At 36.2% G+C, this 17,683-nt stretch overlaps 1 protein-coding gene across 1 annotated transcript in view; it reads left to right on the forward strand.

Moving 5' to 3' along the window:
• The first annotated feature begins 4,802 nt into the window (after positions 1-4,802).
• Positions 4,803-17,683, forward strand: part of NGR-A35 (neuropeptide receptor A35) — a 68,653-nt gene continuing 55,772 nt past the window's right edge. Inside the window, exons 1-2 of the mRNA XM_028312400.1 lie at positions 4,803-4,888; positions 16,273-16,415. Coding sequence (XP_028168201.1) covers positions 4,803-4,888; positions 16,273-16,415 — 229 coding nt within the window. The remainder of the gene's footprint in view (positions 4,889-16,272; positions 16,416-17,683) is intronic.

Raw genomic sequence — 17,683 nt, forward strand, 5'->3', positions numbered from 1 at the left:
ATGATGCGATGACGTATGAGCTAGGTGGCTACATCACTCCCCCCTCAGCGAAGCGTACGGGAGGCTTCGATGTTCTTCCTGTTCTTGTGACGTAGGTGTGCAAGTTGTTTGAGTGCTTGAGTGCTTCAGCGCCTTCTGCTTCCGTGTTTATGATGAATGCTGGTTTCAGTCTTTCAATTGAGATGTTCGTGCGTCTGAGTGGCATTTGAATGGCGAAGTATTTGTCGTTGCGATCGATGACTTTGAAAGGTCCGGTGTAACTTGGTGTGAGTGGCTTGCGTACGGCATCGTTCCTTACAAATACGTGGGTACATATATGTAGATCTTTATGCACGAACGTAGGCCTCGACGACGATCTTTGTTTTTGCGCTTTGTGCATAGCTTCTGTGAGGTCGTTATGAAATTGTGACGATGTGAATGACGTCACCGGTTCACCGTAGAATTCACCGGGTAGACGAAGTGCTTGATTGTACAGTAGTTCGGCTGCGCTGTGTCCGATGTCTTCTTTTATCGCTGCTCGCAATCCCAGTAGGACGGTAGGTAGCTCGCGTGTCCAAGTCGTGTTGTTTTGAAGGCGAGCTGTTAGTGCAGTTTTCAGCTTTCTGTGCCAGCGTTCGATGATGCCATTCGTTTGAGGACGATAAGCGGTAGTGCGTGTGCGATGAATTCCTAGGCGTTGTGTTAGGAATTTGAATATTTCTGATTCAAATTGCCTGCCTTGGTCTGTAGTTATTATCGCTGGGCAACCGAATCTTGATATCCAGGCTTGATAAAACGTGTCGGCGACTTTTTCAGCAGTGATGTTTAGTTGAAGTTTCACAGGTGATAGGTATTGAAGTGCCGGGCATGATTATTGTCTTGAACTCGTGCTTCTTGTCTTCTAATATTTTTTGTAGTTCTTCGTCTTCGTTCTGTTGTTTAGACAGTGATGAATAATCAATCGATGAAGGACATGTTATTTCATCAATTCTTGACAGGGCGTCGGCGACTTCGTTGTCTTTGCCGGCGACATGACGAATATCGGAGGTAAATTGACCGATGTACTCTAGGTATCGAGTCCGCCGCGGTGTTTCATTTTTGCTGTTTGCAGTCAATGCGTATGTTAGCGGTTTGTGGTCGGTGTATATTATGAGTTCTTGCCCTTCAAACATGTGTCGAAAATGCCGGATTGCCATGTAGATTGATAACATCTCTCGATCATAGGTGCTGTATTTCTGCTGGGCGTCGCTGAATTTTTTTGAAAAAAATCCGAGCGGTTTCCATCTACCCTCTATTTTCTGTTGTAAAACAGCTCCAGCGCAGGTATCGGAGGCGTCGGTCATCAGGGCGAAAGGAGCGACTGTCGACGGATGCGAGAGCAGGATGGCATTAGTGATGTCTCGCTTGCACTCTTCGAAGGCTTGTAATGCTGCGTTGTCCCAATCAATTCTTGTTTTATCGTTTCTTTTTGAGTTGTGCATGTATTTGTTCAATGCATTTTGATGTTGAGCGGCGTTTGGAATGTTTTCACGGTAGAAGTTAATCATTCCTAGGAATCGCCTGAGTTCGTGAATTGTAGTCGGTTGCGGGTAGTTTTCGATAACTTTCACCTTCTCGTTTGTTGGCTTGATACCTTCAGAAGAAACATTGTATCCCAGGAATTCTATGTTTTCTTGGCCGAAAATGCATTTGGCGGCATTAATCTGTAGGCCATTTTTTTCTAGTCTGGTGAATACTTCTTCTAGTAATAACTTGTAATGTGTGAAATCTCGTCCTCCGTAACGCAGAGTATGTCATCAACAAACGAGAACACAGGTAGGCCTCGCATGATGTCATCGATGTGTCGTTGAAACGTTTGGCCAGAGTTTCTCAAACCGAAGCACATTCTTGTGAATTCGAATAGGCCAAACGGTGTGATGATGGCGGTCTTCTTAATATCCTCTTCACGGATTTTAATTTGGAAGTAGGCCTTTTGCAGGTCTATTTTAGAAAATATCTTCTTGCCTTGCAGGTTGAAGGTGAAATCGTGAAGTCTTGGTATCGGATATCGGTCTGGAATCGTTACAGCGTTGAGTCTTCTGTAATCACCACAGGGACGGTATTGGCCATCTTTCTTCGGTACCAGGTGAAGTGGGCTTGCCCATGGGCTGCTGGAAGGTCTGCAGATGCCCTGATTCATCATTTGACGAAATTCTTCTTTAGCTACGTTATACAGTGTGAGTCACGTTAAAGTGTACATATGAAAATAGATGAAACTAGACCTATTTTTATCGACAAAAAAGAGGTCAAAAAATTTTAGAGATTTTTTTTTTAATTTTTTATAGAATTTTTTTTCTTCCAATTACTTATTGTAAAGAAAACGTAATAACTTTTAAACTAAGCGGTACATCCTGATAAAATAAAAACAGTAATAATGCTAAATAACAGGCGATACTGGAAAAATACATAAAATACCCAGAAAATGCCAACAAATAATAAAAAATGATACTTTTTGAAAAAAATCTGCTTAAAAATTCGTACTTATTTGGTTATTNGAGAGCGTCTTCAAGGCCTCATGAATGTTGAAAGTCACGTAGAACCTATTCTTAGGCGATTTAAAGCTTATTCTAAAGGTCTAGAAAATTCCCAAAGGTTCTGTGCACTTATTTTCGTGACTTTAATATTGCTGATGGGGTTATTACCCGTCTCGCTAAGCGCAACAAACAGTTGTTGCTCGCCTCATTTCCCACTATACAGTGTGTTTGGGATAGGGCTAGCGATAATTTAAGGCGATGTTATTATGTCAAACTGACTTTTTTGACAAAAACTAAAATTCATTATTTTTTAAAAGTTTTTTGGTCATTATTTTTCATTTTTTTTAATGACACATTATTGGCTTACAAATGCAATTTTTTATTTATCATTACAAACAATTTTTATGTAGTCAAATAAAAAATCAATCCCCCCCCCCCCTTTCCAAGAGGAGGGGTTGGGCCTACATATGGGGCACTTTTGTCGATAAAATTGACATCACAACATCGCCTTAAATTATCGCTAGCCCTATCTCAAGCACACTGTATAATGGCGTCTAGTCTGCACAACACTATTCGCAAGGCAGAGTGAAACTGATGTTTCTGGCTTGGACTTTAGGGAACTGTTAGTGAAATTGAAGAGCAGATAAAAACCATTTTTTCCTTAGGACAATAACAGGTTAGTGTATGAGTACGCGTTTAACTCATGTATTATAAAAATTCATACCTAATAAAAACATAGTACCTTATAAATATTCCTTAGAAGAAAATATTAAAAATGACTTTCGATGAAGTAATTGCTTGCTTCTAAAATATTATTATGGTAACGACGGACAACTACGGAACCCTACACTGACAATTTTTTTTAGAAATGTGTTATTATAATAAAATGTGTACTAAACCTTAACCTGAATGAATATCCTACTAATATCCTATCCTACTAATATTATAAATGCGAAAGTTTGGATGTCAGGATGTCTGGATGTTTGTTACTCTTTCACGCAAAAACTACTGAACGGATATTGATGAAACTTTACAGCATTATTGTTTATAGCCCAGAATAACATATAGACTATAATTTACGACGATCTGTGACAAACTAGATTTCACGCGGGTGAAGCCGCGGGCAAAAGCTAGTAGTTTATAATTAAGTAAACCTCTGAATCTACTCGCCAATAGAAAATGGAGCCACATTCCTTGGATGGCAATATTTTAACCACCGTTCGATATAAATGTTGTAGGGACAGCCGCTCTAGTAAACAATTATGACGTAGTTAAAATAATAAAATATCTTTTGATATTTTACTGCCATTTAATCATAAATTACGAGTAAGAACGATGTTATATTGAGTACCAGATTCCAGATAAATCTACCTAAGGATGACTTGCATACTTTTTGTAACCATACTCTTATAAACATCGAACTTACTCGTAGGTACTCTAATGAGCTGCTGTCATAGTGACATTGACGTAGTGTCAATGTCACACTAGAAACGTCAGGTTAGCGGTTAGAGGAACGCGCGTGGACGACTCCCCGCGCTTGTGCTAATTGATGAATTATTGTAATTTAAAATGAGGCAATATTGTATAGGTAATGTGAAAGTAAAGTATCTAGTGTTTTATTTAATGAGAAATTAAAAATAGATCTACCGGCTCCTAACGGTTTTTTACGCTAAGATTGTGCGGGGAACGAACTCTAGAATTCTAGATCACTGGCATAGTACTTGAAACGCGAGCCAAAATAGGTCACGCGGCCGTCTAGTAATAAAATGAAATAAAATATTCTGTAATATGTATCTTCTAAAGTAATAATTACGGCACGTAAATCTAAACACCATTGTCTAAAGTTCTTGTAAATAGAGCTACTTTGGAAGAAAACAAAATATTGAACTATGCCGCTAAAGTCTGACTCCTGTTCAAAACAAGTAAGTTCGAGGAATCGCCTTGATTTTAGCTGACAATTTCAGACTAATTAAATAATGTCAATCAAGACTTAGCACGTCTTAACAGAATAAAGGGATTTAAAACTTTCTAGTTTGTTTTAGTTCGAAATTTAAGTTAACTCAAGTAAGTGGATTTAATATTTGCATGGAAAATCTCAATACAACGTCGGAAGTAAATTGAATTTATTATCAGGTCTTTGAACCTGTCACGAGTCGCACAGAAAATGGATTTTAATTAATACGTAACCGCGACTGAAACCTTACTAGACGTTAAGGTTTAAAACTTGGTTAGCCTTGATGTTTATGGTTAAATGTAACAAGCCCTTATAATACATAAAGACTAATGTTCTGTAGCTGTTACAAAAATACAATGTTACGAGTATGCTACGAGTACGCTACGAGTGCGTTACGAGTGCGCTACGAGTACGCTACGAGTGCGTTACGAGTGCGCTACGAGTACGTTACGAGTGTGCTACGAGTACGCTACGAGTGCGCTACGATTCCGCTACGAGTACGTTACGAGTGTGCTACGAGTACGCTACGAGTGCGCTACGAGTACGCTACGAGTGCGCTACGATTGCGCTAAGAGTGCGTTACGAGTGCGCTACGAGTACGTTACGAGTACGTTACGAGTACGCTACGAGTACGCTACGAGCACGCTACGAGTACGCTACGAGTACGCTTCGAGTTCGATACGAGTACGCTACGAGTACGCTACGAGCACGCTACGAGTACGCTACTGAACTGAAACTAATTTGTGTACAGCCAACAAAATGAGTGATGTAAAGTAATAAAAATCAATTAAGAGTTTGTAAGATTCATAGGTTTGAATATACAAACTCAGTCTAGCACTCTTGATCATGATTCAGGTGGGTCTCAAGGTATGGCTCCATTACCTACCTTCCAAACACTAAACGCCTAAATGCTTCGGTTTAAAAACGATTTTAATTCTTGTGTATAGAAAAATAACGTCAAGGTGGTTCAAATAAGAAAGACGTTGATCCAGAGTAAACATGTTGCATAGTCAATTCACATTGATTTATTCTGTACAAAGTTCGATCTACCATGTTGTTGTGTGACGTCATAAATAAAAAACCCGCACATTTTATCACATCATCTGCTGAATTTTGTGCACTCTGTACCAGTCGTGTAAGAAACTTTGTCCTTATACATATTATGTATGTACTCGTAAGTAGTGTATGTAAATGGAAACAGTAAAAACAGCTTTTATTAAAATACATTGTATTTTGAGCGTGCCCAAACAAATATTTCGACTACCCAAGATAGTGTCAACGAAGAGGGCCGACCCCAAATAATAGGAAAGAGCTAGGAAAATAAATTATTTTATTTTGATACCTTTGGACCACCAATATTTAGCACACCCAAAATACTCGAAAAATAGTAAAGATATACATTAAAAAACTAATACACAAAGTGCGTTAAATTAACGACTAATTTAAAAGTTCGTGTTACACCGTGGTGTTACAGTACGAAAGAAGTACAAGACAAGGCAATAAATTATAACTTGGATAATCATAAAAGCATTGCTTTTAAAAAACAATATTAAAATACTTAATCCGATTCCCTCAAACAAATCTAAGTTTTAAATCATTCGCTCGAATTCAGAGTAGGTCTTTCTTTATCAATAATTGCTTTTATTGTGTTATACAAAGTTATTATACAGGCTGTAGGAGCACGGCACACTGACACGAAATATAGGGACGAAGTTTAAAACTTAGAATTAAATAGATCACTTAATAATAATTGAACTCATAAATCTACTAATACACGGCACAGGTGGAAAAGTTTACGGTGGTTGATGTCAAAAGTCAAATGCAGAGCTTACTATCCAGTACTTAGGTCCTTTCCAGGGCGCTTACTTATGTCTCAAATATACTCGTAGCTTGCCCTACTACCACTTCGGGACAACATATGGGGCTGGTGCTGTAAAGAAGTGGCGGAAAAAACTCATGAGCCAGAGCCAAACATTGAGTGCTTAGGAGTGTGAAAAGAAAATGCACAAAGAATTATGTATTTTTTTTTTATATAATACAGTTAATTATATTGCGTTATCAACAGTAGTCTTCATTTAAAATGTTGCCCCTCACATCTTGTATACCCAGAAAATTGAATCTCGTTTCAGTTCAAATCCCAAATAACAGAGTTTCAGCCTGAACTAAGTGAAGAAATGTATTTCTAAGTGATACAAGATAAATTGGATTTAACTTCAGCCATTTCAGTTTGGTGTAATCTTGAAAGTTACAGTAATTACTTTTTACACTGATTTCTTCAAGTTTCATTCTCTCATTAAATTGAAAGATTAAGGTCTAAAAATAATACCGAGATAAAGTTCAGCTCAAAATATTTCTTCTTCTAATCTATTTTAGCCATGACCTTCAACTAAAATAATATTTTAGATGAAAAATATAAGTAAATGTTAATGTTTCAGGTAAAAAGTGATACCTAATTAAAACTTTCACAAAAAGCTTTACCTGATGAAATATTTTCACTTAGCAACGCCCACACGATGGCACTGTGTGGTTTTCATCAATTTCTATTTGGGATGTTATAGAAATAAAATAAATTGAAACCTTTGATTTAGCGTACTAGTGATACTAGTGAAACTTGCATTTTATTCTTTGTTGGAAAAAAATGTGCTTATTAATGTTTACATTAAGCTGTGCTCAAAATGTAATGTGCAATCATGAAAACACGTGTAAATTAAATTATTTAGTGCGATGGCCAAGTCAATATATTTATGTAAAAAGTTAAAGATTTCCTGGCCTGGACTTGGTATTACATGGATCTCACAACTTTTTACCGTAGAACAACTGAGTTGCGAGACTTGGTTTTTTTGACAAGTATTGTTTTTGATGGGATTACTTAGACACCTACTTATTTTCTTCAACTGAACAGTCCCTGCTTGTTCATTATTTTTCAGAAACCAAATTTTCTCAACCTTAAAAATAAACATTTGTGTCTTGGGCTACAGCCTTAAATAAATAAAACTAACTGAGAATCTTTCCTTCCATTATTAAAGCATTAAAACTAATATTTGAGGTTTTTATGCAGTTTTTAGTTGTTTTCAACACCTCAAATTTAATAAAACCAACCTTCGTAGAAACTTGTCTGATATTCGCAATTCCCGGAGTAAAAGGCGCAAATAGAACATTTTTATTGGAGCATAAATTATTTCACGGCCAAATCTACTGTTAAGTTTTTATGAGGTGTTTTCTAAATGAGAATTTTACCTTCTGTTAAATGAAATCGCTTTCATACTTTTCTAGATAAGATATAAGCTTGTTACAATAAAATACTCGTATATGGAACATTTAAAATAGAAAAATACCGGCCTCAACGCGACATTTTTATATGAGTTACATTATGTGTTAATAAATGAAATCTTTTGTAGAGCATTTAGTTTTAACGAAACGGCATCAAATCAAAACTGCGCTGGATGGAGTGCATGCTATCTACACTCGGCATCAAATAAATCGCACCTCCTGCGACAAGCACTTATCAAACGGATGCATCCCCACTTCCCACCAACATTGGTACCATTTGAAACCTTCATTTCATTAAAGGAAAGGTTTTTACCCTAAAAATGTGTCTTTAGAAGGATCCAGAGTCACTTCTTCAAAAAATAGGAAGTTACGTTTGAGCCAACTTTTATGGCTATTATAAAATTGTTACATTGGAATTAATTGTATCGAACTGTTGAAAAGATTATTTGGTTTTATAACCACAAAAATTGGTCTACTTGGTCCCAGAGGTGACCAGAGGCCTTTTTTCAAGTCACATTTGTGGTACCTGTTAATTGTTTATAAAAAAATGTATGTGTTTTTCTTGTTTATTTATTGGACTTTCAAATAACACCAATATTGTTGGGGCACCATGATTGTGTCAGAAGATAATCTTTAAAGTTCGCGTCGCGGAAGGTGCGATTTATTTGATGTTGAGTGTAGTTCTGTGCTATCTAGTAGCTCTAAAATAGAGATGTGACAGCTGCGTCTGTTGTTGAAGACTTAAAAAGGACATGGAGTTTGGACGGCCACAAGGAGTGGCAAACTTTGGCCTTAAATAGGGATAGCTGTAGATATTATGGAGGATACCTTTGCGCAGCAGCGAATATAAAATAAAGAATGAACACATTATTATTTTTTCAACATATAAGTGCCAGTTCCAATTTGTGTAAATATATGAGGGCACTTATCATTTTGGTCCCCATGGCTTTTATTCTCCGTGAAATAATAGAAACACGAGGAAATTACAACAATTTATAATGTTTTTCTTCGCAGCACTACAATTAGGTATTACAAAAAGCTCTATCTTGATAATAATAGCTTTTTGGTCTTGAAGGAATTTTATTTCGGATCGTGTGTAAATTTTCTGCAACAAGGCTATTAAAAAGCACTTAGGTATATGACCTAAAACTGTATTACTACTTCATAAACTTCCTAAATAAACTCTAATATGCTTAGAAAAATCGGCACAAGAACGAGTTTCTATTGTCAGCTAGCCAATCATGGTCGAAAATTACTAAATCTACGAGTACTTTCAATATGATACAAAATAATGACGTAGGCGTATCCTAAACTAATAGATTAAGGCTGGGTTGCACCATCTTAATTTAACTTTAACAAACGTAAAAATTCTGTCAGACTCCATACAAAAAACACCGGTCATCGTCATACGATCAAAGTTAGGTGGAACTCAGTCTAAATATTATTGCCTGATGTTAGAGCTAAATTTGGAAATTACTAGAAATACAAACCCTTTCAGGGTTCATTTCATTGAGGATTTAATCTCGAATTTAATGAAAATGTGTGGTCAAAGTGTTGGTTAAACTATTTAATATCGTAGGGTCAGAGTCACCGTTTACGAGTATTACCTAGCCATCTGTTGTTTTCCTAGTTTATCTAATGACATCCTAGATAAAACAAAATATTTAGCATAGAGCATTCTGGAGAAATCAAATGGGAACATGTGAATTTTGTCTGAAACAAGGATGTAGTAAAGTAATAACCAAGTCGACTTTATCGTTTGTATAGTTTGAAAATAAATTTTAACATGACGTGTATATTTTACAGCTTTGAATTTAATGAAAAACAATTCGTAAAACTGCCTAAAACAGGACAGTTTTATCATGGAGTATCTCAAAAGAATACATTTCGCATAAAGCAGATTTTGGTTTAACAACAATGTTTATAAAAATGCCCTGCAGGGATGCCTTTCGTTTTTACGCGTGGCAATCCACAAAGGGGTTGTAAATAAGAATTGTTCGTTCATAAAAAGGCATACTCGTGAAGTGACGTAATCGAAAACGTGTAGACTTACGCACCTGTGGGTGTGTGAGTGTATCAGGTGTGTTCTAAATTGAACATCGTCCCGAGTGGCTCTTTTAGACAAGTGCAGATCTTTTTCGACAATACTAGTTAGTAGTTTTGGACAGCACGAACCCAATTTATGGAATTTTATCGAGAATTTAGTGCAAGTCTTAGGCTGAGTTGCACTAACATACTTTGACCGTAACTTTAACAATAACCGGTATTTTTGTATGGCGTTTGACAGATTTTTGACGTTTGTTAAAGTTCAAATTAAGATGGTGCAACTCTGCCTTAGTTTTAAGCTTTTGGAATTCGCTCGTGATGATTTCGTTCTGATAAAGCTTCCGTAGCGTTCTACAATCCCAAACAGTCACGAATCTATCCGATTCAAAAAAATATTGATTGACCTTTCACACGAGTATTCCTAAAGGATATGAACTTTTGGGTTTCAGTAGAAACATTTATTCTTCAAGTTTTTATACAAAAGGCTATCAATAACATATAAAACCGAAACAATGTACAGAAGAATATATTATTAAACTCGTGTGGATGTAAAAGGTCTTCACGGGGTAACGGCCGCGGGCTAATGTTATAAACAACGCCTTCCGGGAATACCCTTACTTTTTTCGAGCACAATACGCCTATTGTGAATAACAATTGACAACATTCATGAAACAGCGGGTGATCTGACGCAATAGAACGAAAGAAAAAATAATATACGTGTCCATTTAGGTGGTGGTTTATTTACAAAGAGTATGTCATGTACAAATAATCCTACTAAAGTTTGTATGGATTAAGTATGAGTGCTTGTTATTTATTTTATTTGTTTATTTTCCATGTAAATACACATAGTAAACATTAATATCTTAATTCTACCAAACTATGACACAGTTTGTCGGCAGCAGTTACTTTTCCATACAAAAACTGCTGAACGGATTTTGATGAAACTTTACAGTAATTTTGTAATGATGTGTGACTATGGTGTGTGACAAATTGAGTTTAATGTGGGACGAAATTCTAGTGGTATCTAATAAATTTCTTATATTTTTCGATATCTTATAAGGTAATTTAAAAATGATAATATATCTACCTAATAATATTATCTACCTAAGATAGCTATTGTTTAATTTGAAATGCCGTTGACCGGACTTATTGCTAGCCAATTACGAAAAGTCGCCAAGTTTACCAATTAAGAACTTGCCAATTTGAGATTCCCTAGAAATCAATGTTCTTTCATTAGCAAAATGTCATAAGTAGGAAAGCATAGCCAGTTTAGTTTCTTGCTGGAATTTGCTAAGAACGCCTAGCTACCGAGGAGAAAAAAAATCAGCCTTACACAAGCTTTATTGCCAATTAGCAATATTCGTAGCTTAAATCCTTTTCGATTTTCGCCTTAATCTTGAACCTCACCAAAGTAAGAAAGAAATGAAGGTATATGCTAAACTTCATGTTAGTAGGTACATGAAGTTTTAGAAATACCTACATACTAAGTACCTTGGAATCTACCCTTCATACTGAAGACTGCCCCTAGTGGGGCTTATAAGGATTACGTGGTCTACGTATTATCTGTAAAAAGTTGGGCAGAACTGTAATACAATTTAGACCTTAGCACATCACAAAAAGAACTAGAGCACCGCAAAAAGTCCGTGGGTATAATCTTTTTGTCGACGAGCCTCCGTGGACAAAGGCCGAAGTGGTACTTAGGGTATTTCTTCTGTACTTCTGTTTAAAATAAACATTTACCCTTTGGGATAAGTAGAAACATGTTTGGGAAATTGAGATTTTACTCAGAGATACAACACTCGATATTTTTAGATCTAGTAAGTTGTGTGAATTTATGTATTAATATTGCTTTTTGTAGATGATCCTCAAAAACACAGTAGTCGTTTTGATTTATTTTGTTTTGTGAAGTTTAGAGGCGATAATGCAAATAGATGTGTACCAGCCTATGTATGTAAACGGCTAAGTAAGTCCTTCCATACATTGTATTACATACGAGTAGACCTATTTCACATACGCAGAAGATACTTATTTATTTAATATTTTGTACATTAAGTCTAGTCTTTATTATTATCCCAACTAATATTATAAATGTGAAAGTAACTCTGTCTGTCTGTCTGTCTGTCTGTTACGCTTTCCCGCTTAAACCTCGCAACCGATTTTGATGAAATTTGGCATAGATATAGTTTGAGTCCCGAGAAAGAACATAGGATAGTTTTTATCCCGGTTTTTGAAACAGGGACGCGCGCGATAAAGTTTTTCTGTGACAGACAAAATTCCACGCGGGCGAAGCCGCGGGCGGAAAGCTAGTTTTAATTATAATTTACTTGAGAAGATAATAAAGACTGTCTACTTAATGCATCTCATCGTTTTGTTCGCGCACTGAATATTATCCAATAGATAAGTAAAAACTTAAAACACATTTTGATAACACATCCTATGTAAAAAATAAAGAGCTTTCATACCTAAAACAGCTTGCCACCGATAATGTCTTGAAAATGTGCAAAAACTTACCTGAAACAAAAAAAAAACAGTATTATTATCAAGAAGTTTTCCAAAGCACTGAGATATAATAAGCGGCACTGAATAATGACTAAAGATCTATAAACACGGAGTGGTTATTAAGTAACAAGAAATATAATCAGATGAATTGCTATAGGAAATAATTGAATCGATTTTAAAAGTAAAATAAATTATGTAGAAACTAGCGGCCGCCCGCGACTTCGTACGCGTGGATCTCGTTTTACCCCCCATTCATCTACACACACCGGCAGATTTAGAGGAACGGAAAAAAAAGCATCAATATCATCATTATTTTAGGAAAAAAATGCCTAATTATGACATTATTTTTTAATTTAATTCTAAATATGAAAAAAATAATTGCCAACAGTATATTTTTTTAATTATTTTGTTTAAATTACCCCATCAACAGTTTCGTTGAGTGTTTTGAATTGAATGAAGCTTTTGCTAATTTGGATTTCTTTTACGTGAAAGATGTTTTTTTCTGAGAATATTGTTGTGTAAGCATTCAGTTACTTATAAGGGTTTATTATGCCCAGCTTAGCACCGTCAGAAATCATTAAGGCAGATGAAATGAGAAGTAACGGCCATGCATACAAATCGGCTGCCGTAAGACGTCGTTGATCAGTATCGACCACCCATGGCAGTAACCAACGGTACAGATTGATCATTTCTGTCGTTAGGAGGAGGGTTCAAGTCAGAAAAAGGCGTACTTCGCGACGGGATGACCGTTTTTTACAACTTCGAGTTTTCAGAAAGTCGCGGTTACCTGCTGTTCAAGCCAGAAATAACCTTAAAGACACTCGAGGAGTAAGAGTGACTGAGCCCACAGTTCACAGGAGATTTACTGAAGTTGGTATAGGGTCGTGCATACCCGAGAAAGCTCCAACTTGTGACACAGCACCGAAAAAACATATTGAACTTTTCACGTGAATATCGTGATTGGGTCTTGAACGACTGGAGGCATGATCTCTTCACTTATGAGTGCAGAGTTCTCTTAAACCAGATCGATGGAAGATAGCGAATATGGAGACACAAAGAGAACGTAACATTTAGTCTTAATTTTGAAAATATCGTGGTTTATGGAGGTAGCTTAATTCTGGTGTGGGGAAGGATTTTTTTGGGAGCTCGCACGGAGTTAGTGGTGGGTGATGGAGGAAATACGACTTCTGAATGGTACACTAGGAACATTTTAGAAGAACATGATGTGCCATTTACTCCATTTATTGTGGACTCCTTTAGTTTAATTCACGATAATGTTCGTTTTCACAGTGCTCGCTCAGTACAGGCACATCTAAACCATTTGGATATACCCATGATGCAGTGGCTGGCAAGATCCCTAGACAAGAATCCTATAGAGCATGTCTTGGACTTTCTTAAAAGATGTGTTAAACTCAGAATACCACCGGTGGTGTTGAGAAACGCGTTACTAGAGGAATGGCAGACATTGCCCCAAAATACCCTTCATATCATTAACTGCAGCATGCTCAGATGAATGGAAACCATCATCAGAGCAAGAGGGGGAAATACCCATCATTAATTCATTCATTTGGATAGTGATAAGCTACCCTAATTTTTAATCTGGCCACAATTTCTAATTTTTGTTCAAAACTGAAAAATTGAAATTTCGTTTCGATGATTTTTTATTAAATAAAAACGACTAAATATTTAAAAAATATATGTTATTTTATTTTATTTTAATTATCTCTTTATTTTGTATAATAAATATTTCATAGATCAGTAGTAATTTTCCTTATTTTCATACTTTTTTTTGCGTTCCGCTAAATCTGCCGGTGTGTGTATCTTACGCGGTTCAGATTTTTTCATACAAATGTTTTTTCCCGCTAACTCCCGTTCCGGTGGGAATTTTGCAATAACCTGTTGTAACTAAGCTTCAAGTTTACTAAGGTACCTGCATGCCAAATTTCAAGAGTCTATCTTTCGCGGTTTAGATTTTTTCATACAAATGTTTTTTCCCGCTAACTCCCGGTCCCGTGGGAATTTTGCAATATCCTGTTGTAACCCAGCTTTAAGTTTACTAAGGTACCTGCATGCCAAATTTCAAGCGTCTAACTTAAGCGGTTTAGATTTTTTCATACAAATGTTTTTTCCCACTAACTCCCGTTCCCGTGGGAATTTTGCAATATCCTGTTGTAACTAAGCTTTAAGTTTACTAAGGTACCTGCATGCCAAATTTCAAGCGTCTAACTTAAGCGGTTTAGATTTTTCATACAAAAGGATTTTCCCGCCAATTCCCATTCCCGTGGGAATTCCTAAGTAGCCTATAACCTGCCCAGGAGTATGAAAAATAATTGTACCAAGTTTCGTTAAAATCCGTCCAGTAGTTTTTGTTTCTATAAGGAACATACAGACAGACAGACAGACAGACAGACAGAAGTTTACTAAGGTACCTGCATGCCAAATTTCAAGCGTCTAACTTAAGCGGTTTAGATTTTTCATACAAAAGGATTTTCCCGCCAATTCCCATTCCCGTGGGAATTCCTAAGTAGCCTATAACCTGCCCAGGAGTATGAAAAATAATTGTACCAAGTTTCGTTAAAATCCGTCCAGTAGTTTTTGTTTCTATAAGGAACATACAGACAGACAGACAGACAGACAGACAGACAGACAAAAATTTTACTGATTGCATTTTTGGCATCAGTATCGATCACTAATCACCCCCTGATAGTTATTTTGAAAATATATTTCATGTACAGAATTGACCTCTCTACAGATTTATTATAAGTATAGATAAACACTTTTGTTAAAAATAGAATTTTTGAGAAACTGGTAATGAAATCGGACTGGAATCGGACCGAAATATTATTTCGGATTGAAAAATGTTACGTTTACTAGTTTTAAAAGTTATTATTTCCTCAAATGCATTAGCGAGAACACTACTACTAACGTGTTCTATGAAATACAGATATACTTGTGATTAATTACTAAAATATTTTGTTTGGAATGAATGAAGAAAAAGAGTAAGACTGCAAGTAACGAAACCAATAAGTAATGAAACAGCAGCATGAAAAGATTGCATTTTTTTTCAATACTCTATACTCAAATCTTTATTGCATTTATTTATTTATTCATTTATTTTTTATTTGCATTGTTTTTTTTTCTTTATTTCTTTTCCTAGAATTTCCTATGTCATAACTTTTCATTCGTAGCTTGAATGGTTTTGACTTGAATAAGATAGTAAACTCATTCCAAAATGATAAGCACTAAATTTATCATAAGTAGTAGGTATATTAATGGTAAACATTATACAATTATTTTGAACTCTGTTGTAATTTCTACCGACAAAAATAAAAAGATTGTTTTCACATTCAACACACATTGCACACTGGCGGTCGGTCGTGCACATGTGATGTGGGTTCCCATAATACAATCCTCATAATCTTCTGCCCTCGGTTTTCCGTGTCCACTTTGGTTCACGGATTTTACTAAATCCGTTTTTAAAGGTGACCCGAAGGACGTGTTTTATTTTGAGACACAGTAAAAGTGAAAGTAAAACTGTTCTTACCGCTTTATTCACAAAAAAAAATATTCTTATTGCTTGTATATTGAAAAATAAGTTTTCCTAATAAGAATACGTTGTGCTACCTCCGTATGTGTTGCGTATTTTTGAAAAGCAATAGCTAAGTGTAAGGTCGTGTGATTATTTGTTTGATATACGCTAGGGCGTATGTATGTATCGTTGATGTTCCTTCACAGTACCTATATTTTATTTAATCGTAATGCCACAAATTGTTAAATAAGGCGAACGTAATACTTTTGCCTGTTAAACTTTGGGTGAAGAAAAAATCGTTACCTACTTTAAAATTGTGTAGGACATTGTTATGTAACGAGAATAATCGTTTCCGATTAAAATAAAACATACGACGCAGTTTGAAGATGTCTTACTGTTTCTTCCCTTTGAATATGGTCATAAGAACCAAGCCTCTCTTACTATCATTACATTACAGCAAGCTCTTCGTATGTTTGTTCCAGCGTCACCAACATATTCCTGGTGAACCTATCGGTGGCCGACCTGCTGGTGACGCTGTTCTGCATGCCGGTGCAGATCGCCAAGTCCGTCACCCTCATCTGGTACTTCGGGGAGGTTATGTGCAAGACTGTCAACTTCCTTCAGGGTAAGTAGATCAATTTTAGTTGATTTATTTAAGAAAAACACGGTATAATAAGACGCAGAACTCTTTTGTCGACAACTAACTATACCAACATTAGAAGAAAAGTTCTGTATTTTGTATGTTCGTAATGAATAAACTACTGAATCGATTTCAAAATTTCCTTTACAATTAGAATGCTACATTACCGTAATTAATATAGACTATAACAGACATATGCGGCGCGCACGCACACACTGACAAAATTCGGCGCAACTCCCCGATAATCCCCGCTAAATTTTGTCAGTGTGTGCGTGCGCGCCGCATACGAATTGGCGAGCTCACATACAAACCGCGCTCGGTGCGTTTCTATGAAGTTAACCTACTCATTTGTATTTACTCTGACTATAGCGACCGAAAGCTAAACATAAGATGTCCCAATGCATTCTGTACATCGTCTCTAGCGGGATTCAAACGCCCTACCTACACTAAGTGGCAGCCAATCTTAAATCATAAAGATCTAGGTAATCATCTGAGTAAGCTCACTCAATTCCCCCTGAAACAATGGCGATAAATGCGAGCCCATCCAATTAAACAAAATCAGGATTCATTGCAAGCATTAGTCTTGTGTCCGTTAAGCGACGTGCAAGTCTAAGATTAAGGTAGGAACGAAAGATAAATAAATCGATTTAGATGTGAATCCAGTATGATAATTTAAGTTGGTGCTTATTTTGTATTTATTTAGTTTTTGTCTTATCTGACCTAGAAATTTATGAGTGTTACGTAATTGCAGAGATAAATTAGGATATTTATGACTAGCGACCCGCCCTAACTTTTCATGGGTGCTAAGTTATACATAATAAACCTTCCTCTCGAATCACTTAATCTATTAAAAAAACCGCATCAGAATCCGTTGCGTAGTTTGAAAGTCCCTAAGAATACATAGAGACAGACAGCCGAAAGCTACTTTATTTTATACTATGCCCACCTAGTGACACAGAATACATAATAGTAGCAGTGACATAATAGTGCTAGTGATAAGCAATAATAACCAAAAAAAGCAGTAAGAAGATTAAAGAGTACATATCATTAAGCTTTGTAGGTCGCAAAAGCAATTATTGTAGCAGCTGATAAGAAAAGAAATATGATATGCTTTTGTTTATTTTCCTCCCCAGCACCTTTCACAGCTAACAAAGGTTCCCATTAAGTGTGATATAATGTACAAGCGGAAGCATACTAAGATAAACACTGTGGTATCATTAAGTAGACTTAACAAAGCGGTAATAGCCGAGCGA

This window comes from Ostrinia furnacalis, unplaced genomic scaffold (assembly GCF_004193835.3).
Source record: "Ostrinia furnacalis isolate ACB-3 unplaced genomic scaffold, ASM419383v2 OfSCF0283, whole genome shotgun sequence".
NCBI classification, from domain to species: Eukaryota; Metazoa; Arthropoda; class Insecta; order Lepidoptera; family Crambidae; genus Ostrinia; species Ostrinia furnacalis.